General features: G+C 49.5%; 1 protein-coding gene across 3 annotated transcripts in view; it reads left to right on the forward strand.

Moving 5' to 3' along the window:
- SYTL3 (synaptotagmin like 3) overlaps positions 1 to 24,305 on the forward strand; it is an 83,215-nt gene that overhangs the window by 57,842 nt on the left and 1,068 nt on the right. For 2 of the 3 annotated variants that reach the window (XM_047858897.1, XM_047858899.1), the window contains 6 exons: positions 9,926 to 10,104; positions 15,380 to 15,482; positions 19,460 to 19,630; positions 21,407 to 21,512; positions 22,501 to 22,606; positions 23,504 to 23,724. In XM_047858897.1, the coding sequence (XP_047714853.1) occupies positions 9,926 to 10,104; positions 15,380 to 15,482; positions 19,460 to 19,630; positions 21,407 to 21,512; positions 22,501 to 22,606; positions 23,504 to 23,724 (886 nt within the window). The remainder of the gene's footprint in view (positions 1 to 9,925; positions 10,105 to 15,379; positions 15,483 to 19,459; positions 19,631 to 21,406; positions 21,513 to 22,500; positions 22,607 to 23,503; positions 23,725 to 24,305) is intronic. The other variant, XM_047858898.1, reaches the window with a different exon arrangement.

A 24,305-nucleotide genomic window follows, 5' to 3' on the forward strand; every position in this document is an offset into this window, starting at 1 on the left:
CGGATCCTATCAGATGAATATCTGGTAGAACATTACAAAGTCACGGCAAAAGCAGGCCAGACCCGTGCACTGAATAGGTAACATCCTAGACTCAATCTGATAAATGCTGGCAGCTCCCAAACCAGCCCTTCACTGAGTGGTCCTGCCTCTTTCGGAACCACTGCTCTATACCCGCACTACTCAAAATGTGGGGCCAGCAGCCCTGGCATCACCTGGGACCTTCCAGAAATCAGAGTCTCTGGCCCCATCCCAGACCTACTGGGTCAGAATCTGCAATTTAACAAGAGCCCAGGTGATTCATATGCACCATGAAGTTTGAGAAACGCTGCTTGAGCTCTAGCAGTTTCAAACCTGAGTAAAGTATGTCATTTGTTAAGGATTTCTTAACAGTCAAGGGCCATGCTGTCCACTACAGTAGCCATTAGTCACATGTGACTGTCGAGCACTTGAATTACGGCTAGTCCGAAATGAGTATATAAAATACACACTGCCCAGGACCTGATTATAATGTTTTTTGTCAATTATATCTAAATAAATAAAATACACACTGGGTTTTAAAGACTTAAGTAGGAAAAAATATAAAAGGTGTCATTAATAATTTTTATATTGACATACGTTGAAATGATAGTATTTTGGATATATGACATTAATAAAATGTACAGGCATACCTCCTAGATACTGTCACTTCCAGGCCACCTCAGTAAGGTGAAGATCATAATAAAGTCAAATGAATGTTTGTTTCCAGTGCATATAAAAGTTATGTTCACCCTACACCCTAGTTGGTTTCAGTGTGCAGTGACATTATGTCTAAAAAACCGATGTACGTGCCTTAATTAAAAAATACTTGGGGTGCCTGGGTGGCGCAGTCGGTTAAGCGTCCGACTTCAGCCAGGTCACGATCTCGCGGTCCGTGAGTTCGAGCCCCGCGTCGGGCTCTGGGCTGATGGCTCAGAGCCTGGAGCCTGTTTCCGATTCTGTGTCTCCCTCTCTCTCTGCCCCTCCCCCGTTCATGCTCTGTCTCTCTCTGTCCCAAAAATAAATAAACGTTGAAAAAAAATTAAAAAAAAAAAACTTTATTGCTAAAAAATGCTACCCATCATCCTCTGAGCTTTGAGTTGTAATCATTGATCACAGATCTCCATAACAAATATAGTAATAATGAAACCGTTTGAAAGATCGTGAAAATTACCAAAATGTGACACAGGCACGAAGTGAGCAAACGCCATGGTTAGAACGGCAGTGATAGACTGGCTGGAAACGGGGTTCCCACAGACCCTCAGTTTGCGAAACACACAACATCTGTGAAATGCAATAAAACCAGGGATGCCTGTATTATTAAAATTAATCTCACCTGGTTTTAAAAAATAGGCCACTAGGGAATTTTAAATATTTTTTAAGTTTATTTATTTTGAGAGAGAGAAAGCACACACACAAACAGGCAGGGGAGGGGCACAGAGAGAGAGAGAGAGAGAGAGACTCCCAAACAGGCTGTGGGCACAGAGCCCGACGCAGGGCTCGATCCCACGAACTATGAGAGGATGACCTGAGCTGAGATCAAGGGTCAGACACTTAATTCCCCAGGTGCCCCTGGAGAATTTTAAATGACAGATTCGGCTCACATTCTAGTTCTGTCGAACAGCACCGGTCTGGGTACGGTGATTGTGCGTTCAGTGGCACCTGGGATGATCTAACGTGGAATTACCCAAATGTGGCGTCATGTGCCTCTGTGCGCTTCCTGGGAAGAAGGTTCGTGTTTCCATCAGTTCTCAGACAGGTCTGCACACCCACACTGGTCAAGGACCAGGAATGAAAAGCAAACTCGGTTCATACAAGTTCTTCCCGGGAGCCTCCGAGTCCCAGCAGGGTGTAACCACCTGCCCCCGGGGAAGAAACGACCCTGCGCCCTGGCCCTCTGCTTCTTGGTGCCTTTTCGTTCCAGAGACTGAGGTGGTGAGAGCCTCGGCTGGCCGGGCCAGGAGGCCTCAGAAAGCTATGCTTGAGGGTGGGTTAGCCCCTTTCTTCACAGCTGGGTGTTGTAGGTGCTGGAGACTAGTTCAGCGAGGTGGCAGAGCAGAGGAAACGCTTCTCTGAGGGTGAGATAGGCAAGGATGGTTCCAGAACATTCTCTCATTGGGTTCAACCCTGCGGTGGGTCTGAGACAGGAAGAGCTTTTCCAAGATTCTCTGCAAGGTTTGCCCCTACTCCAGCCGATGGAAGGATGCCAGCTAGCTTGAGCTTTTTTTAAAAGGCTGGTCCTGAGGGTGACGCTAGCCTTCTGGGAGAGTCCAAGGGGCAGCTTCCCCAGAACTGCCCAGGGTCCCACAGACTAAACTCTAAGCTCCTCCAGGGGCCAGAATCATGTCTTTGGGTGCCAGAATCTAACACATAGGCACAGACATGAGCTAGGATCCACCCCATGTGGCCCACGAGGCCCCACACGACTTCCCACACACGCCCCACCTGCCCCCTTGCTCGGTCCACATAACCGCACTGGTCGTTGAACACGCGAGACGCAAGCCTGCCCTGGGGGCATTTCTGCCCTCTCCCATGTGACACCACACCCATTGACTCCCTTCCTTTAAATCTTTGCTCCAAGGTCACATTGTAGGCGGGGTCTACCCCCTGCCCTGTCCTGCCCTCCATCGCCCTTACCTTCTCTCTGTTACCCATATTCTTATCACCTTCTATAGCTGTGTAATTGGTTTATCTGTTGTTTGTTGTCTCCTCTAAGTCCCACGTGCCCAAGCAGTGCCTGACCCTGAAGCAGCACTCGGTAAACACGTGCGGAATGACCGTGTTACTCCTACCCGGAGCTCTGGTTTCCTGAAAGCCTACTGTGTGCTAACGACCGAGCCAGGTGTCTCCCCTGGCAATCGTTTGCACAACCATCTGGTCAGGTGGATGCTATTGTCCCATTTCACAAATGGGAAGACAGGTTCCCAGAGGTTAAGGCGGCTCACTGAGGTCAGACGGTAACCGCTGAGCCCTGACTCAACACCCAGAGCCGCGCGAGTCAAAGCCCTGGGGTTCCGTTGGGCTCTCCGATGGAGTGGGTTTCCTGCCCTCAGTCCCTGGTTCAGCTGCACTGGCCTGGGGCCGCCCCGCACCTAGAAAACCTCTCGGACTGTTGGGAAATGATGCTGTGGCAAGGAGACGCGGGTGAGTGTGTTTGTCTCGCTCTGTCCTTCAAACTACACCGCAAATTCAACTGGGCTCCCCTTCGTCCTTTCTTCTAGTGGGCTCGGATGTGTGCCCTTCAAGTTCTCCTCGTGGAGTTGAACTATTATGTGATTAAACCTGTTCCTTTAGGCTGAAGCAGTGTTTGAGGAAACGAAACTCCCACAAAGCAAATACTGATTATTGCTTCTTGCCCAGAGATGTTGCCTGTTCTTCCGACAGACCTTGAGGCTAAGAGCCAGGAAGTTTGGATAAAGCTTACCAAATCTCTACTTACTACAAAAGGAGAAAGCCAAAGGGGCAGTAAATAGGGGGAAACACTCAACCTCCCAGTAGTTAAATCAGTGCAAAATGAAAGCAAGCTCTGCTTTAGGGTCATTTCAGCAAATTTTAGAAGTGGTACAGGTCCATGTTGGCAGGGGTATGGAGCTAGCTGCAGGCATCTTTATAAACTCCTGGGGTCTGCGGGAGGGCATTTACCTATGTGTATCAAAAGCCTTGAAAATGCCTGTTCTCTTCAATCAAACAATTCAGTTACAGGAAATATTCTTGAAAAATTATCGTGAATGTTGCCCAAAATGTGTGTACGTGGATGTCCAGGGAGCCTTGTTTATAACTGTTTTAATTTTGAAGAATTGGAAACAACCAAAATATTCAAAATAGGGCAATGGTTAAATGAATTATGGTATATTGATTCAGAGGAATACTTTGTAGCTATTAAAAAGAATGTTGAAGAATATTAATATAGAAAATATATGCTGACAAATGAAAATATAAGGTTATAAAATAGTATGATAGTAGCACATCTTTATAAAAGCAACGTGATTCTACTATAGACTTTGCAAACCAAGTGGGAGGATTATACCCAAATTTAACCCTGGAATGATGGGGTTATGCTTTTTTCTTAAACATTTTTTTGGGGCTCATGTGTGTTTTCTGTGTTTTTCCTATAAACATGTAATATTTTGGGAGAAAAAAAATAAGTTGTTAAAAAAAAAAAAAAAGCTCAGGGGTGCCTGGGTGGCTCAGTCCATTAAGCGTCTAACTTTGGCTCAGGTCATGATCACATGGTTCATGGGTTCGAGCCCTGCGCTGGGCTCTGTGCTGACAGCTCGGAGCCTGGAGCCTGTTTTTGAATTCTGTGTCTCCCTCTCTCTCTGCTCCTCCCCTGCTCATATTCTGTCTCTGTCTCTCTCTCTCTCTCTCTCTCTCAAAAATAAATAAATATTTTTTAAAAATTAAAAAAATAAGTTCAGTTATCAGAAGTAGAACTTGGTGGAGTGAAGAAATACGTTAACATTTTAGCGTTCCCACGGGAAAACAAATCCTACCAGAGTTCCTGTCTGGTTTTTAATTTTGTTTATACTTATGTTTAAAAAAAGCTAAAAAGGAATGCATTTATATCAGTGTTTTCAAACAGCTTACACTTTTCCTGCCAGAAGGTGTTGTGATTGGCAGGCGTGACAGTGGAATACTGTTCGGAAGTGACAGTGAATGAACTCAAACCACAACGACCACATGGATGAATTTAAAAAGCAGAGTATCAAGGGAAAGTCAGTTATAGAGGAATAGGTACCCAGTAGGATTCTAATTATATAAATTCCAAGCTCAGGCAAAACTAACCAATATATTGTTTGGGGGGATCTACTACATCTGTACTAAAACCATAAAGAGAAACGAGGATGATTAACAGGAGACTTCGAAACAGCATTTACTCAGGGACAGAAAAGAGGCACTGGACAAAGGTAGGGCCCCGGGGCACTTCTGAGGTCCTGGTTATGTTGTTTTACTCCAGCTGAGTGGTGGGTACATGGATGTCCATTTCATAATTATTATTTAACTATATCAATTATATGTACTTTTTGATATAGTTTTATAATAAAGAAGGAAAAAAAGAAAAGAAAAGGAGATGATTTATCCTGCTTACAAAGGGCAGCCACATTGTCTGGCATTTTCCAAATGGTAACGAATGTTCTATACTTACTATGCGTGGGGATGGTTCTAAGTCTCCTTATGTATTTATTTTTTAATATATATATTTAATTTAATTTAATTAATTTAAATTAATTTAATTAAATTTAATTAATTGATTTAATTTAATTTAATTAATTTAACATTAATTTAATTAATATTTAATATATATTAATATATAATATTAATAATAATATATATAATAAATATATATATTTAATGTTTACTTTTGAGAGAGAGCGACAGAGACAGAATGTGAGCAGGAGCAGAGAGAGAGGGAAACATAGAATCCGAAGCAGGCTCCAGGCTCTGAGCTGTCAGCACAGAGCCTGACGCAGGGCTCGAACCCACAATCGCGAGATCATGACCTGAGCCGCCGTCAGACGTTTAACTGACTGAGCCACCAAGTGCCCCTCTAAGTCTCTTTAGACGCATTAACTAATTGAGCCTCATCCCAGTCTTATGGAATAGAGCCCCATTTTGCACATGAGGAAACTGAGACTAGAGAGGTTACGAATATGGTTCAAGATCACACAGCCACTAAGTGTCAGGGCCAGGAGCTGAATGAAAGCCTGTCAGGCTTCATTGCCACCATTTGGACCGCTCTGCAGTAATGCTCTCAGCGTGTTCTCGGTGATCAGGACTTTTTCTTTCTAAAGTATACGGTTGGCTCTTCAACAATGTGAACCTTAGGGGCATTGACCCCCTGTGCAGTCGAGAATTAGTGTATAACTTACAACTCCCCCAAAACTTAATAGCCCACTGTTGACCGGAAGCCTTACTGATAACACAAATGGTCAACTGACGCCTGTTTTGGATGTTACATGTGTAATTACTGTAAACTAGAGGGCACCGGGGTGGCTCAGTCAGTTAAAACGTCCGACTTCGGCTCAGGTCATGATCTCACAGTCCGTGGGTTTGAGCCCCGCATCGGGCTCTGTGCTGACAGCTCGGAGCCTGGAGCCTGCTTCGGATTCTGTGTCTCCCTTTCTCTCTGGCCCTTCCCTGCTCGTTCTCTCTCTCTCTCTCACTCTTTCTCAAAGATAAACATTAAAAAGAAATTTTTTAACGTAAACTAGAGAAAGGTAAACGTTAGGAAAATCATAAGGAAGAGAAATCACATCTGTCGTCCCGTCCTGTGCTTACTGGAAAGATCTGCCTCGTTCAAACCCATGTTGCTCAAGGGTCAGCTGTAGCTGTGGTTTCAGTTGACCCCTCCCGTCTTGGTAAAATAAGAGGGGATGGAGCCTTGCTCAAGGTCACGGTAGATAACGTGTGCCCTTCAGAGAAAACCACTGAATGTTCCCTGCCCGGCTGGAGTAGTTCTCCTTTGCTTTCGCTCAGATTTCCTTTCCCTCAAGGCCCAACAGCACTAATGGCTCCAGGAAAAGTCAGGCTGAGCTCGTAGTTGCTCTTCTGGGCCCGGACTTCTTGGTGGACTCCATCTGCTCTTCTTAGCTCCCGTTCTCGCTGGCAAGGGAAAGAGAACCAGAAAGCCCTCCCGAGGCAACAGTGGCAAAGACATAAATTATGTCAGGGATGCGGTTGACCAGAGGATGTGCTCTGCTGTCTTCTCACGATCTGAGGCTGCACGTTTCCTCCTGAAGCAGGCACAGCAGCTGACTTGCTCAGAGATCCTACCAGAAGCTGGTGGCCCAAGGAGTTAGGCCCCCCAGTCCACTTCCAGTCCTACCTCTGATTTCCTGGGCAACCTTTGGGTGCGTCCCAGCCGGCTTTGACCTCCGTGAACGTACTTATGAAATGAAGGAGGAGTCATTCTAACGCTTCCTGGATGCGTTATCACTCTGGGCACCGAGCTGGGGGAGTCAGGGGCATCCCTCTCTGGACCTGTTCCTGAACAGCTGCACACACAACAGGGCGGGCCTCACGGCCGGTGTGAGTGTGCGGGGATCAGGTCTGCCCTGTTTTGTCCCCTGGGCCCGAAGTATTTCTCTGGGTAGCTCAGTTACTGACTCAGATCGACCATTTCATGCCTTCTCCAGTTTTTTTCAAGACTCTTTCAGATCTTCCACCCTGCTTTACTTCCTCATTTTGAGCAAATATCCCTTTTTACTTAAAAAAAAAGAAAAGCGGGGGTGGGGAGATGGGTCTGGGTGGCTCTGTCGGCTGAGCGTCCAATTTCAGCTCAGGTCAGGATTTTGTGGTTCGTGGGTACGAGCCCCGCATCGGGCTCTCTGCCGTCATTGGGGAGCCACTTCAGATCTGTCTCCCTCTCTCCATGCTCTCTCTCAAGAATAAACATGAAAAAAAGAAAAAAAGCATCTGTTCAGAATTGCCTAATTCTCCTGATACCAAAATTAACCTCACTGTGTCTGCGCCCAACCTACTCTCCTTTCCCTCCCGAACGGAAGAAGCCAGCCACCCCGGCAGTATCTTGGGGCCCCTTCTCTCTTGCCCATTACTGTTTCTTCCATTAAAGATAGCATGTCTTTTCGTTCTCGGTCTTAGCGATTTTTGTCTTCGTCTTTGATTTTCAGCAAGTTTGTTATGTGCCGACATGTAGTTTTATTTAAAAATATTTTTCCTCTGGCGTCTGCAGTGAAGTGACTTAAGGAAGTTCTACAAGATTACGACGACTACCCAACCAACCGAGTGAGTCGTCTTACTTAGTTCTACATATGGCTCTTTCCTGCACAAGACCGCCTACCCCATCGTGCCAGAATATTTACGTAGAGCACTTTTAAATCAAAGTACTCCAAGCGCTTTCTCTATCCCCTCCATAAATATTTACCGGGGACTCTTTGGTGAGCCAGGCCCCGAGCTGGGTGCTGGAGATACGGCGGAGGGCAGGAACGTGCAGAGCCCCACGTGCTAGGAGCTTCCAGTGGCTTTCAGTGGGTGTGACCCGCCTCCAGAGAGAATGGACTTTTGCTTCCAGCACACAGAGTGAAGGTCAACAGTCTTTATCCATCTGGTGTCCAGGTCGTTTGAAGCTGGGTTTCAGTCTTTGTGAGGACTGCTCCATTTCAAGTTGATTCTTCCTCCTGGGAAGGAAGCCGGTAGGGGAGTCCCCACTGAAAGTCTGGAGGTCTCCAAGCCCCTCCTCTGTGGTGGTCTTCTCCAGTAAGATGAACTTCTCAAAGCATTTTTAAGCTTCTCAGCTGCTCAGTGAGCCCTTCCAAATCAGCAAATCCCTTGAGGGAAAGAGAAGCATCTAGAGTCTGTCTCATTGTGTCTCGCTTAGGTGCGGTTCCCCTTTCTCTGTGAACCCAGCCCAAGTTCTGTGTGCCTTTCAGGGCCCTGGCCACCGGTGTGTGTCTCTCAACCCTTTGCTTGGCTCCTGAGCCCCATGGCTGCTGTGTTTCACTTGACTTCCCTGTCTTCCTGCTCTGCTCGTAAAGGGACAAATGCCTCGAAGGGAGACCGACCGCTCAGAAGGTCAGGCTCACGGCCACACTGCCCTTCTCTAGTAGCGTGGACCCCTCTCCCTGGCTGTCTTGGTAGCTCTACAATGGCCATGAAGCCACTTGTGATTTAATTCAGTTTTCCGTCTGTTCTCGGCAGAAAAGTTGCTATAATACAACTTAGTCTGACGTGGCCCAAAGTGAGCCACGAGACGAATGCCATTTCAATTGTCAGAACTTTTTAGCACCTGCGATCCACACCCCTGTTCTGCTCACCAGCGGAGCCCGCCTTCCACCGAGCGTCCCGACCCGTCTCTCTTCGCTGCTGTGCGCCTCATTGCTTCATGCTGTCTCCCCACTCCCTGCCTGTCTGGATGCGAGATTTCAAGATTGTGTTCCATCCCAACAATGGTGTGGATGTGGGCGGCTGAGCACCCACCTGCCCTCCAGAGCTGGTGACGGGGTGCGGCGAAGTTGGTTGTGTTCCTGACGTTAGTTAACTCAGGTTCGGGTCCTCCGATGAGCTGTTGGTTTCGTTTGGTTCGGCTCGGCGCTCTCTCTAGCGGGCGAGAAAGCCCCGGACTTTCTTCTTCGTTTCTTTTCAGGATGTTTGACGGTGTGGAGGAACTTGTTGGGAATTAGAAGTGGAAATCATTTTTTTTTCCCCTCTATTTTCATAGTCAGCACTGAGATTTTGCATGTGAATGGGGCAAATATTGAAACCAATTTAACAGTGATACAGCAGTTCGTTTGTCTTTTAGGCACAGGCGTCCCACGCGACCTGTCTATGTTATGTAAGCTCACGGCATCCTCACTTATGGTGGCAGTTCTGTTTCTCATTTTAGGTACCCATAAAAATCAAAACACAATTACTCTTGTTCTTGACTACATACTTCACACGTTTCATTCCGTTTACTCCTTACCGTAACCCCAGGAGACTAGTATGAATTTTTCCATTGAGACTTTGATGTCGCTCCCTTAGCAGAACAAGCCTTTGAATCTAGCCCTGTGGGACTCCCAGTCATGGTGCTTGGCAGGCCTGCTCTCTGGCTCTCCACGTGGCTGTTCCTGCCATGGGTGTTATCTGCTCTCCTGAGACTTATCTTTGCAGAATTACGGAGGAGATCAGCCACTTCATCCCAACTGATTTGTGTTAAAGAATGAGATTGTGCAAGCTGGGCAAGACCAGACTTTCTGAGGATTTCTCATCTCCTTAGGAAAGAATGTGTGGCAACTTATTTTGGCAAAGTACAAACTGGTGTATTATTAACTTACTGTGAGTCAGGATGCTTGCTTTGTGTGATTTTTTTTTTTTTTTTTTTTTTTGAGATCTTGAAGCCAGAACTGCCAACAACAACAACAAAAGGATTAATTGTGAACTAATTTATTGTATCTGTCATTCTTGATTTCAGGCAAGTCTACTTAGCATTAACAGCACTTGTACAGAGATGGGAAATTTTGACAATGCTAATGTCACTGGAGAAATAGAGTTTGCCATTCGTTATTGCTTCAAAACCTGCTCTTTAGAAATATGCATCAAGGCCTGTAAGAATCTTGCCTATGGAGAGGAAAAGAAGAAAAAGTGCAATCCGTAAGTTTCTTTTCCTAAGTTTTGACATTAGATGATAGGCATATTGGGTCTAAAGTTTATATAGAAAAGTAAAAGTCGAAAATAAACCAAGACAATTGTAAAAAAACAAAAACAAAAACTAAACTAAAAAGCCATAACAAGAATTATTTTAAGGCTGCACTAATTCAAACAATGTGCTATTGATGCAATGATAGATAAGTAGGTCACCTGAGCAGAATCAGAGGTCCAGATGCAGACCTAGGCTATATTTGGGAGTTTCTAGGATCAAGGGGCTATTAGAAATCGGTGCGGAAAAGATGAATGTCAATGCATGCTGTTGGGAAATTTGACTTCCCATACAGGAAAAACCAAACCAAAAACCTGTCTCACACAATCTGTAAACAGATTAAAGATTTTTTCCAAGGCACCTGGGTGGCTCAGTCAGTTGAGCGTCTGACTCTTGATTTCGGCTCAGGTCATGAATCCAAGGTCATGGGATCGAGCCATGCATTGGGCTTTGTGCTGAGCCTGGAGCCTGTTTAAGATTCTCTCTCTCTCTCCCTTTGCCCCTCTCCCCTGTGGTGCTCTCTTTCTTTAAAAAAAGGTGGGTTTTTTTTTTTCCCAATTGCTATGAAAGGATATCACTTTAATTTTTAGTGTGCATTTCCCCGATTACTAAGAAAGATGAGCAACTTAGACACTTAGGGGTCACCTTCTGTGAACTTCCCATTCCTATCTTCTGCCATTTTTCTATTGGGTTGTCATTTTTGTCATTTATTTACAGGAGGGTAGGAGTTTTTTTAAACCCATTCTTCATTGGTTATGTGTATTTTGCATATCTTCTACTTGTTACTTGTTTTCTAACATTGTTTATGATAGCTTTCCTTGCAGAGAATTTGATGTCCAGTTTATCAGTCTTTTCCTTTAAAATGTCTGCCTGTTGAGTCTGCAGGAAAACTGAAGGTTATAAATCTCTTCTTCTCTATTTTCATCTATTAGAATGTTTTCATACTTAGATCCTTTCACATTACAACTGGAATTGATTTTCTGTGTATGGTTTAAGGTTAAGGACCACATCTTTGTCTTTCTCTTGCCTACATGGGAAACTTTGAGCACAGTTTTTTGATGACCAGTTAGGGAGGGGGGATAGATTGTTGGTCCAACCAGACGCTCCTCTGCTCTGAAACTTTCAGGGTAGACACGAAGCACAGATGAAGTACATCACTGTCGCACTCATGGTTCTCCAAAACAGGGTCCTTCTTGTCTTGCTAGTGTCTTCTGTTATCCCCCCAACTTATACCTTATGCTTAGGAAACCTGGAATAGTCGTTGTTTCAAAGCTATCGCCCTGACTTTTCCAAACAGAGGCATTCCTCGTGTTTGTTCTGGGACTGCCTTCCCAATGCCACTGCTACAAGTAGCAACCCTGATCCTGTCCGTTTTTCAGACTCCAGTCCAGTCAGAGACATTTACTCAGCCCTTGACTGTGCATGCATGCTGGGCCTCTGCTGTAATTCTCAGAAGGACTATAGTGAGATGGTTGAGAGGATGGACATTGAACCCTGGTCCACCATGTATGCAGTTTGACCTTGGGCAAGCCACTCAACCTCTCGATACCTCAGTTCCCTCACTGTAACATGGGAATAATAATAGCACCTACTTCAAAGGATTGTTGTGGTGTTTCCCTGAATTTGTCCCTACTGAGCCTTCAGAACAATGTCTAGAACATGATGAACACTCAACAGATAGGAAGCAAGTGAGACATGAAGTACACAGACAAGTAGACCTAAAAATCCACAATAGGGACCCCCTTGAGGTTTGGGCCAAATACTCAGCTGTTGACACACAGGACAAGATTTCATGAGGTCTGTCACAGAGTGGCTGCTGGTGAGCCACTGGGTGTGGCTCAGTGCTGGGGAAGATGGGAGCTCTGAGCAGCCAGAGTGGAGACTGCTAAACACCCAGGGCAGTCAGGGAGACACAGCAGTAGGACCTCTCCAGCCCCGGAGTAAGGGCTACTGTAACTCACCCCAGCTGAGCAAAATCAAACCTTGCCAGGGGCAAACTGACTTGCCCATCAGTGAAATGCCTGCTAGAACAAAACTCCATGCTTTTTCAAGGAAAAATAGCCCAGAGAGGATTCTGGGACAGTGGCAGGGTGGGAAGCACCAGGAATCGGTCAGACAACAATCGCACTGCAGACAACAATCGCACTGGTACCATCTGTCCGATGTAACTATTTTGGAACTCTGGAGTCTAGTGAAGGCTGGCAACTTCCAGGGGAAGCCTTGGAGGGGACATCGAGGTCAATTTCAGTCAATGTCAGTTCTTAGCAGGATAGCAGCTACCCATCCCTCACTCGCAGCCACGGCCATGCCAGTGTTCCTGGAGCAGCTCACACATCTCTCACAGGCGTCCACGTGGGATATCTGTCCTCCAAATATCAGGGATCTGTGCTCTGACTGCAGGTTGCCGCTTCTGATCACAGAGGCACAGACACAGAGGTGGGCAGCCATTACTGTATCTCCTCCAGTTACTGGGATCCAAAGGGGGTCCTCAGGGGGGTTACCCACAGATTTTTCATCAGCTACTATAGAGGCCAGAAGGCAGTAAGGAAATATATTCAAAGTACTAAAAGGAAAAAAAAAAGCTGTCAACCAAGAACCCGATAGCCAGCAAAGCTGTTCTTCAGGTTTCTGTTCTGAGGCAGATACTAAGACATTCTTGGATAAACAAAAGCCAAGGGACTTTGTTAACACTAGAAATTTCTGTCTTGCAAGAAATGCTCTAAGGGGCCCTGCAGGGTGGGCCAGAAGGATACCAGACAGTAACTCAAAGACCTACAAAGAAACAAAGACCTCAGGAAAAGCAAAGACACAGGCAATTACAAAAGCAAGTATTATTCAACCGTGGCACGTGCTTCCACTGTTTGTTTTCCACAAGACTTAAGAGACTAATCTATATATTTTTAATTATTCATCTCTCACTGTTGCTGTAACTTTCGTTTGTAACTCCACACTGTTTTTTAAACTAATTTAAGAGCGGAATGCATTTAAAGGAATGATTAGTTGGTGACTTTGGTCACGCAGTGTAGCAAGGTGCAATTCTGTGACCTCGGCAATGCACAGAGGTGAGGTTGGCACTATAAAGAAACCGAGGGGGGGCGCCTGGATGGCTCAGTCCCTTGCGCATCGACTTTGGCTCAGGTCATGATCTCGTGGTTCGTGGATTTGAGCCCCGGGTAGGGCTTACTGCTGACAGTGCAGAGCCCACTTCTGATCCTCTGCCCCCCTCTTTCTCTGCCCCACCCCCCACTCTTTCTCTCTCAAAAATAAATATTAAAAAAAAGAACATCTACAAAAAGAAATGAGAATGGAATTTAAACATTTCGCCACAAAATTGAGCTAAATACGAAGAATGAATACAATAACGCAGGTAGTGAGGGACACTGATGCTAGAAGATAGAAACAAATGGCAAGTGACAGAAGGAAGTCCCTCCTTATGAGAGTTACTTTCAAATGTCAATGATTTAGAGACAGAAATTGTCAGAATGGATAAAAACATAGGAGCCAAAGGTTGCCAGGATCAGGTTCTTGGGCCCGACAACAATAGAAACGAGGCTGGACCCCACAGTCAAAGTGCAGGCAAGGCTTTATTGGGGCCGCAGCTCGAGCTGAAGAGAGAGACGGCACTAACAGAGCGGTTGGGCCGATGGCCTTGTGCAGGGAAGAGGCTGGCCTCAGGAAACAGGAGGAGGGGGGAGCAGGGGAGGCCCCTTTCTACAGAGAAAGTAACCTCATCCTGATCGGTTGGAAGGCAACTCAGGCTGCTTGTTGGTGCTTTTTGGAGCTGGGGTCCTCTGCTTTAAGTCCAGCTTGTACATGGGGCCACATCCTGGCGCCCCTTTGCAAGGGAAGCAGTTTAACAATTGCAGCTGACCGGGGAACGTGGGTGGCTCAGCCGGTTAAGCATCCGACTTCAGCTCAGGTCATGATCCTCATGGTTCGTGAGTTCGGGCCCCACATCGGGCTCCGTGCCGACAGCTCAGAGCCTGGAGCCTGCCTCGGATTCTGTGTCTCCCTCTCTCTCTGCCCCTTCCCGCTCACACTCTGTCTTTCTCAAAAATAAACATTAAGAAAAACAAAAACAATTGCAGCTGACAGAAAGTGCCCGAGGTGCACAACCTTTTGCTTGGGGCTAGTTCCCAGGGACCCTCAGTGTCTCACAGCTCTGTGCCCTCTACAAGAGACTCCCTCCGGATCCAAAGACAGAGACAGAAGATCTTCCATGTAAATAGTAACCAGAAGAGAACAGGAGGGGCTGTGCTAATATCACACAAAATAGACTTTTTTTCAAAAATTTTTTTTACTTATTTTTGAGAGAGCATGAGCGGGGGAGGGGCAAAGAGAGAGAAGGGGACAGAGGATCCATAGCAGCGAGCAGCGAGCCTGATGTGGGGCTCCAACCCACGAACAGTGAGCACGTGACCGGAGCCAAAGTTGGTCACTCAGCCGACTGAGCCACCTAGGTGCCCTACACAAAATAGACTTTAAAGCAACAAAGATCATAAAAGATAAAGGATGTTATATGCTAATAAGAGGTTCCGTACAGCAAGATGTGACTGGTCTGTTTTGCTTCGGGAGAGTCAAGCCTGTGGGGAGCGCGCCTGGGGATGGAAGGGTCCTTGCTGTTACCAAAACTGCCAGAGCAACACCAGGACAGTCTCGGGACCTCCCTGGAGGGAGGGGTCCTTCTGGACAGGATTTCAGGGGACGGGCAGAATGCGGGAGGAGAGGCCCCACAAGGGAAAAGTAAAGTGTGAGGCATGTACTTTCTATTTCCACATTTTTTTTTTTTTTTTGGCGGGTTGGAGGAAGCAATCAGTGGAGGGAGGACGAGCTGGCACGGGGCCTCCACACCCAGGCGGTCAGAGAATCTGTCACTCGTGCAGCCTCAGCAGCCCAGCCTCTGGTTCCGGGATTGTTACCAAATGGCGAGGAATGAGCGATGGGGTAGGATGAGCGAGGGGTAGGGCGTGAGGAAAGCAGGGGAGCTTCCCACCCCCAGGAACATTCCAGAGGATTATGGCCAAAGACTGTGTAAACCAGAAGCCGTATACCCAGCACTATCATTGTTCCCTGTCAGGGGAGGCCACCAAGCCCTGTCAACCTCAAATCCAGCGAGAAGCAGGGTACAGAAAATGCTGATGTGTGATTCTCCTCCTCCTGATCCCTTTGTCCCCCACCCCCACCCCCTGGTTGAGCTTTCACCCTGTCCCGTCTGCGTTTGGCCACCAGGTACGTGAAGACCTACCTGCTGCCTGACAGATCCTCCCAGGGAAAACGCAAGACTGGAGTCCAAAGGAACACCGTGGACCCAACCTTCCAAGAGACCTTGAAGGTACTTGCTGGACAAATCTTCACATGCTAAGTCCCCCGTCCCAGGCTGGGCACACGGGGCCAGAGTTCAGCAGAGTGTTCTTCGAAACTCTCGAGTCAGTTAAACATAAGTAACAGACACTTGTACGTTTCTGCAGGCCTCTGTCAATCAGTGACAGGTCGGTAGAAACTAAATGGCAGCCTTTGTACAGGAAAAGTGCAGAGTCTGCTGGACTTGAGAAGGCATTTGATTAATGATTTCTGAGAAAATGGTGGAAAAGAACCTGGCTGCCTCCCAAGCTCTAAAACTGGTTTGTCCTATTGAATTTTGATGACTCTCAGAGAGGGACTTCTCGGCCGGGTACCCTGTGTGTTCCTCTGCTGAGTTACCATCTTCATCAAAGTGCTCCTTTATCGTAATCACTTGGCAACCCCAGGCTGCTGCTTTTATGGAAAAAAAAAATAGTCATCTTATGAAAAACATCGTACAGAGGAATTGTTTGGATTTTCACTTTGGTGCTGAGAAATCACGATTTGTGATGTGGGGCAGAGCTAGAAAGTGACTCTGGGGATTTGGGGTCGACGGGTGGAGATGATGTCCGGCATCGGCTGAGAGCTAGATGTGGGAGGCTCCGTGCTAGAAGAACAGTCCAGATGTGCTGGGCCATACCCAGTCAGCGCTGGGCATCCCAGGGACCCCGTTGTTAAGCCTGAACCAGGAGAGGGCCTGATTTGCCTTCCTTGGCAAGTAGGGACACTTCTGAATGCCCGGCCAGGAACCATCTGGCCAGCTGACATGAGTCCCATTTGTTAAGTAATACAAGCCACTGTTTTCTGTGTCCCTGCTGCGGCCAAGTATTTTCTATACCCCCTGAGCTAGGTATTGCAATCCTCGTTTCCCAGTGGGGAAACCGAGGCATAGAGAGTACTCAGAAGGACAACTCTAACTCACAAGGGACTAGCAGACCTCCACAAGATTTATGTTCATAGGACTCCCCAAAGGATGGTTTAAAAAATTTTTTTTAATGTTTTTATTTATTTTTGAGAGAGAGAGAGACAGAATGTGAGTGGGGGAGGGGCAGAGAGAGAGAGAGAGGGAGACACAGAATCCGACAGAGCCCGACATGGGGCTCAAACCCACAAACTGTGAGATCACGACCTGAGCCAAAATCGGAAGCTTAACTGACTGAGCCACCCAGGCACCCCGCCAAAGGATGTTTTTTAAAGTAGCCTGTGGTTCAGCAGGTGTGGCTGGGGCTTAACGGATCACCGGTCTAGGACCCCTCTGGTACCAAGTCGCTAGAGACTGGTCTTCAGGTGATTTTGCTCACATATCTGCTGAAAGAGTTTTGAACAGCTGTGTACCACCTCACACATTGTAAGTTCTTATCTAAAACCACGTGTTATAAGTTGAAAGTGTTTTGTACTAAACAGATAAATACTTCACATTTTATGAAATGAGACAAAGAGGAGGATTGACTATATTTTAGATAAATATATAGTTTGATTTTTAAAGTTTTAGCCACCTTATTCAAAATGCATGCAGGGGGCGTGCCTGGGTGGCTCAGTCGGTTGTACGTCTGACTTTAGTTCAGGTCATGATCTTGCGGTCTATGAGTTCAAGTCCCGTGTCAGGCTCTGTGCTGACAGTCTGGAGCCTGCTTCAGATTCTGTGTCTCCCTCTCTCTCTGCCCCTCCCCCCCCTCATGCTCTGTCTCTCTCTGTCTCAGAAATAAACATTAAAATAAATAAAATGCATGCAGAATCTCAAAGAAAACACCTAAAATTTGTATCCATTGGTTCTACCCAGTAGATGGTAAATGTTTTGGTTGTCCTGGAAAACTTTCCGGATACATTGAAGAGAATCCGTGTCCCTCATCTGTTCTCAAATCAGAGCATCCTGACACGGGCCAAGCCTTACTTTTCACAGAAAGGCATGTGAGGCAGCAAAGATGGGGGGCAAGAGAAGCGGAGCAATCATTGAGAGTTTTCAGAAATCAGTGTTTCGGATGATCTCTGTGTTTAGCACGCGGGAGGTTCATCCAACTGTGGGCAAGACACCGAGAGAGCCTGGGGTGTGAGAACTGTCCTCCGCCAGTTTCAAGAACATTCCTGTGCAAACTGAGGATCTAGAAGCTGATCCTCAAGGTTTTCTAAGCAGAAGGGAAGCCGTCCTGCACCCCAGGGCTGCTGGCACCCCACCTGAAGACCAGTGTAGGGGGCCGGGGAAGGATGGAATGCGACCCCTGATCTGGGAGGTGTTGGGTGCCCCCGGACAGCGGCGGTCTGCGTTCGTGGGGCTGGGCGCCCAGGGGAGGCCGTAGCAACCCCACGGTCTGCCAGGACCGCCTCGCGGATGTACCATGGCGATGGGAACAGGTCTTGTTTGCAAAAGCGACTTAGTGGACCAAAGGGAGAAGTCCCGTTGGTCGCTGGGGAGGAGGGGCGCTCGTGTGTGAGCACCTGAGAAGCAGGTCTGCGTTCCCGAGGGAGTGGAGGACAGGGCTTTCCGCACACAGGGTGGATGGAGATCACATGGGGGACAGTCACCTGCCCTCCCTGGGACGATTCTTTCTCAGAGGGAGCAGGTGCGGCGCCGTGAGCGGTCAGCCCGCACAACCGGCTGGGCGTGTGGCCGTGAAGGGAATAACCAGGTTAATTTAGAGTTTAAGGACAGACTGGGGAAGGAGTGCAGGGCAGAGTCCGAAACGGACCATGGACTTGAGGGAAGACAGACCGAGAATCAGCCCGAGGCAGTAGAGGGATGTGGCTTCCGACCACAATGGGCGCTGATAATCCCAGAGGGAAGAAACGGGGGGGGGGGGGGGGGGGCGAGGGCGGAAGGCAGCCCGGCCTGAGCGGGGGCTGTTCACCGGCCTGGGCCCACTTACCCTCCCTCTCGCCCATCATCTACCTGGAAGGGCACTAACGGTGGTCAGGAGACGCGACTCAGGGAAACGTGCGCGGCTGCTGTAAGTGGGTGTGAGGGTCCCGCCCCGCAGTGTGACAGGAGCACACCCTCAACACGTTGTCGTGGGGGCAGCACAGGGCAGAGAGCAGGCTCCCGAGGTCTGCAGGGCAGATCTGAGGCCTGGCCTGCTGGGCCCCCAATGAGGAAGCCCTAAGACTGGCTGTTGCCCCTGTAAATTGGTGAATGGCAATACTCACCTCGGGTGCTCCTGAGGGGTAAGGAGCAATGTAGCTAAAAGTCTGGTGCCACACAAGCGTTCAGTAAAGTTTGACTTTTGTTGTTATTGAGAAAATCCAACAAAGAAGCTTGGAACAGGCTGTCAGAGGCTGAGTGGAGTCAGCGGCTCTTGGGAAGCCTGGCCGTGTCCCTGGCCTTCGGGAAGGGGCACAGGGCACCCTCACACAGGGCCTTTGGCCTCTAGTCCCCATGGGGGCAGAAGCCCACCCTCACTGGAGGGGAGGCGCAAAGCTTTCTTGGCCTCCGCCTGGGCTGAGGCTTCTGGGGGGGGGGGGGGGCGGGGGCAAGGGGAGGATGGTCAAGAAATACTGTGTGACCCTGAGTGCTGGCACGGGCCCGTCTAGGCAAATGCCCATGCTAAAAACTCATGCTTTACATTAAAAAAACCAACAACAGCAAAACCCCAAAACCTTGTTTTCAGTATTTTGGGACAATCCTGGCCAGGCAAGTTCAGATCCTCAGCTGGGACAGATCTCGACTTGAGCTGGATGGGGACTTTCATCCTTGCCTTGGGGACAGAACTTGACAGAGAGAGAGGACTTAGCAACCCACTCTTCCCACCCCCCCGCCCCTCCCCGGGGCTGAGCACAGGCCACTTAGCTGGGGAGGGGAGTTGTTCTGTGCTTGAGAAAGCAGAGACACCCCTCACCCCCGCTCCAAGCTGCTCAGCACATCCTGACCCCATCAGGACCCCGGCTCCAGCCTGTGGGAGGAAGGCCCGTGTGGCCCAGGGGAGGAGGGACAGTGTGGGCTGGGGGCCCAGACTGACTGTCTCTGTTCTGCCTCCACAGTACCAGGTGGAGCCCGCCCAGCTGGTGACCCGGCGGCTGCAGGTCTCCGTGTGGCACCTGGGCACGCTCACCCGGAGGGTGTTTCTTGGAGAGGTGACCATTCCTCTGGCCACATGGGACTTTGAAGACAGCTCGACACAGTGTTTCTGCTGGTATCCGCTGAGGGCCAAGGTGATGTGTGGTTTGGGACTGAGCTACCCCACTCCCACTGTGAAAACGAAACCCATTCAAAGGGATTGGAGAAGAGAAAACCTACCAGGAAACCTTGGCTGTGACTCTTAGATAGGAACGTCCCACGGAGGAGAGGCTTCATATTGCGATCTCCGGGGTGGGGTTGGGCTGAGGGATCTTTACCTGCTCAGGTTTGTGCCGAGTACCCAAGAGCCCCTTCCTCAGTGTAGCCCAAACAGCAGCCTGGGTCAGGTCTCAGGGTTGAGGCCTCCCCTGCGGGCCACATGCTGCCCCTGAATTCGGGATCACTTGGTTTCAGCAGGGGAGCCCTTGGCTCCCTGCTGCCATAGCCAGAGTCCACTGCCTGCACCAGTCAGACCGCCCCCTGTCATGCAGGCTGTGAGGTATTGTTTCTAGATGCCCGACCCAGGCACTCCCAGAACAGTAATAGCTGAAAAAAGCTGGGCCAGATGCTCTCGGCAGGGCCAGGGCTGCCCTGACCAGCAGGGATTTCAGGGTGGGGCGCTGGGGAGGCCAGGAGAGGAGGAGCTGATAGATTTAGGGGTCTGCTCACAGGCCACGCAGGTAAGAGGAGAGCCAGGGGAGAAAGGTTCACCTTTCCGGGCAGCTGCTTTTTACTTTCTGTGCCAAGATCCAAGGTTGGGAGAGGGTACGGATGAGGTCATAGGGGAGGAGGAGCGTGGGGCCCTGTCATCTAAGAAATGACTACAGGTGTGCCAATTGCCCCAAAGTCTGGCAGTGAGGCTGAGTTTCTACCAGGCCGGGGCAGGTCCTGTGTGCTGTTTCCTCTCAGAAGCCAGGGAGGCTGATTCGCCATCTCTCTGATTCCCGGCTTCAGTCAGGTCAAACCGCAAGGGTCTCCAGCCACCTGCTCTCTGTGCTGCTCTGCGCAGCTCGATATCTACATCCTGGCACCTTACGCTCACCCTTCTCAGAGCCTAGTTTGTCCGCAGACATCCACTTGGGAGGTCTGCTTGGAATGCTTTCTCCTGTCCAAGGTCTGCCTAAGACTTAGCTGAAATCCCACCTCCTCCATGAAGGCTTCCTTGATTCTCCCTGCCAGATGTGCTTTCCCCCAGGATCCTGTACTTGGGTGCCCTGCCTGTCTTCCCTCTAGGACCCCTTGCTTAGGGACAAGACTAGCCACCACCAAGGCTGGTGGGAAGAGAAGGTGCCAGGCTAAAAGACGTCCCTCCTAATACCACCTAATAGACAGTGCGACCCCTCCCTCCACCCCGGCTCACCCTGCTGGATTGGGAGGGTCCTGCTCACAGGCCTGCCCCGTTAGTGCAGGTTTCCGGAAAGTGAGGGTGGAGGCACCCGAGGGCCAGCTGCCTGCGTGTGAGGCAGCCAGGAGACCTAGAGGCCAGTGTAGACAGGGGCTGGCCCCACCCTCTCCTAGGAGTCCTTGTCCTGGGCAACCGTTCCTCTTGCAGCAGGATGAATCTAGACCCTTCCTCTGCCCCTCAGGGTTAAAGATAGGATTGGCTTGTAGTCTGGCAAAATCACTCCAGACCAGAGAAGCCACCGGGTATGCAGGGGAGTGTGCTCAGGGCAGTGGAGTGGGAATGGAGAGTCCCCACAAAGGCAGGAAGGACCAGTCCCGCCATGGGCATGTCCACTCCACCCCAGGGCACTCCCCAACCTGCAGAGGCTTTGCAGGGGTAAGGCTAGTGGGCAAGGGGGACAATTAGAGGAGCCCAGAAAGTTCTGGGGGCTGAGGAATCCTGCCTGTGCTTCTGTCTCTCGCCCCAGGCAGAGAAACATGAAGACAGCATTCTTCCAAATAATGGAGAACTTGCAGTCCGGGCCAAACTGGTCTTCCCTGCAGGGCCCAGAAAGCTCAAAGAGGCCCAAGAAGGTAGGTGGCCTCCAGCCCCACGAATGTTCATCTGTCACCGTGTCACTGTCTCCAGAGCAACAGGTGGGGTGACGATTTCCTTTTCTGCCACCCGCTGAGCCTGCAATGCTCCGGTGACTTTCCAGGATCTGGGAAGCTCAGCCTGAGGAGTGGGTTCTTGGAACCTATGACTTGGAACGGAAATGAGGGGCCAAAGAGGCCACCACGCCTTTGATGTCCACTTTGCGAGGCTCTGAGGACACCAGCCCTGGGGCTTTCCTCCCAGGGGGCTGGTGGTCTGGACAGTCCCCGTGGTGCAAACCACCCCGCTGCCACCTGTCTGGAGCAGGGAATGTTCCCCTGACCGCCTGCACGTAGGTTGGGAGTATGGCTCCTTAGGAGAACCAAGAGCACATCTCAAGGCGCTGGGGCCTACAAGGCTCTGCGTGAATGCGCACCGGCTCCCAAGCAGGGAGTTATTGCCCAGCAAGATAAGGGATCAAGGGCAGGCGCTTGAGGTGCTTACAGGAGATTTAAGTGAAATAAAGTGGGGCTTATGGAAGAGAGGAGGGTGGAGGGGGACGAGGGAACGCGTGATCCCATGATGCGTTTAGTGACCTCTTACTTGCCTGGAAGAGGAAGGTCTGTGGCCAGAGCTCACAGGGCCACCAGCAGGCCAACCCCCTAGAAGAGAGGTCTTGGGGCCCCCACATCCCCCCAAACCACCCCCTGCAGCTAGGCCGAAACCCCTACAGCCTTCCTCTCCTTGGGTCCCTCTTCACTATCTTTGCAGCTTCCATTCTTGGATTTGGGTGATCCCTCCATCCTGTTGCCATGCCGGCCTTGCGGTGGGACAGCATGTGAACAAGGCCAGCAGAGCCTTCCCCCAGTGGATGTCCTCCTCTTCCCGTCTGCTCCCTTGGGGCCTCAGGGCTCTAACGTCCTCTTGCTGTCGGTTTTGGGGTGCTACGTGCAGAAGTGGGGCTCACAGCAAATGCTTTCCTTCCAGGGACGGGAGATGGGCCATCCCCTAATGGTCAGCTTTGTCTGGTCGTGCTGGGAGCCAAGAATTTACCTGTGCGGTCAGATGGTACCCTAAACTCCTTTGTTAAGGGGTAAGTATTCTATTTAATCAACCATCATTTACTGATTCCTGGAAGCTACATAGGAAACAGCAAAAAGGGCAAGCCATTTTGAATTTGTATTTTAGCTTTCCTGGGAAAATCTGACACTATGTTAAAGACTCTGATTTCCAGAACTCAGGGGATTTGGCTGTGTGGAGGCTAGATCTGGAACACTGCGTTTTAACCCCAAACCCAGATCTTACTGGTTCATATAATTGCATCAGAAAGTCAGCCTTTCCTGGCTGAAACGGAGCTTGGAAAAAAGCAGTGCGTTTGGCACACATTCCCTCAGCTTAGCATCTCCTCCTGGATTAAGAAGAGGATGGAGTCTGTTTATTTCATCCTTATCCACTACAGGTGTGCCGGTGTCTCTAAAAGCAAAGCACCACCATTAATTACTATACAGAATTGCTTCGTCCCCAGTGACATAATGGAAAAATGGGGGCTTACCGTGTCAAGACAGCGCTGAGTTCCTATCCTCAGGCTGCCACATAACATATGGCCTTGGGCGACTTATGTGGCCCTTCTGCATTTACTTCCTGAGAACGGGGTTAGGGGGAGACAATGTGTGTGCGGAGTCCCCGTCCCTGGGTAGCAGGTCTAAAGCCCTGCTTTGCCTGGTGGTAGGCATTACCGAGGAGGGGGGATTACGATGAGGGGCTGAGTGGCCTGGAATCCCAATTACCCTTAGCGTCTGGAGCAGACTTTAGCTCTAAATCCGGAACATCCTAGCGAGAGGTCACATGGCCAATCTTGCGATTCCCATCCTGGTTCCCGGCTTGGAATTTTTCTTTTGTGGTGGACTTAGCCCTTCCGGAGGGCACCAGGGGCGGAAGCCGGGCAGGACAGGAACTGCAGAGTCAGGGTCTCTCTCTCTCTCTCCTGCAGCTGCCTGACTCTGCCAGACCAACACAAGCTGAAGCTCAAGTCCCCAGTCGTCAAGAAGCAAGCTTGCCCCCAGTGGAAGCACTCCTTCACGTTCAGTGGCGTAAGCCCTTCTCAGCTGAGGCAGTCCAGCCTGGAGTTAACCGTCTGGGACCAGGCCATCTTTGGTGTGAACGACCGCTTGCTGGGGGCAGCCAGGCTTGGTTCCAGTAAGTCCGTCCGAGGTATTTATTGGGCCTAAGCAGCACGGCTTATCCTTAGCGACTGTCTTACGTGGTTACCACTGAAAGGGCCATCGTGCTTCCATGACGGCAGGTGATTTGACGGACTTGGAAATGGCCTAACTCACCACAATTAAGGAGATGGCCACGTCTAGTTCTTACTCTACAACTGAGCTCTAATAGAGAAGCATTTCAACAATTTAGATCAGATGTAGATGACACAAAAATGATAGGCTTCAAAATGGGCTGGGTACAGTACTGGCTTTTGTTCGTGGTGTCCATCATAAAAGGATTATTTTCTTACGGGAAAATACCTTAATCCAAACAAATGGCGACTCAAAGTAGCTCAGGAAGAGTGGGACGAAAGGGTGATGCTCCTCGGTGTTGCTGGGCTGGGGTGCTGCTGGCTTTGTGGGGGAGGCGGCCCTTGGTGCAGGGGGTCGCACACCCTGGCCCCTGCCCACAAGTAGTGCCCCTCAAACACTGTGCCAACCAGAGACACCTGCACCCATCTCCAGAGCCCCCCCCCCCCGCCCCTCTGAAGACAAACCAGAATCGTTCAATTACTGTTTTGAAAGGCACAT

This window comes from Prionailurus viverrinus, chromosome B2 (assembly GCF_022837055.1).
Source record: "Prionailurus viverrinus isolate Anna chromosome B2, UM_Priviv_1.0, whole genome shotgun sequence".
Lineage (NCBI taxonomy): Eukaryota > Metazoa > Chordata > Mammalia > Carnivora > Felidae > Prionailurus > Prionailurus viverrinus.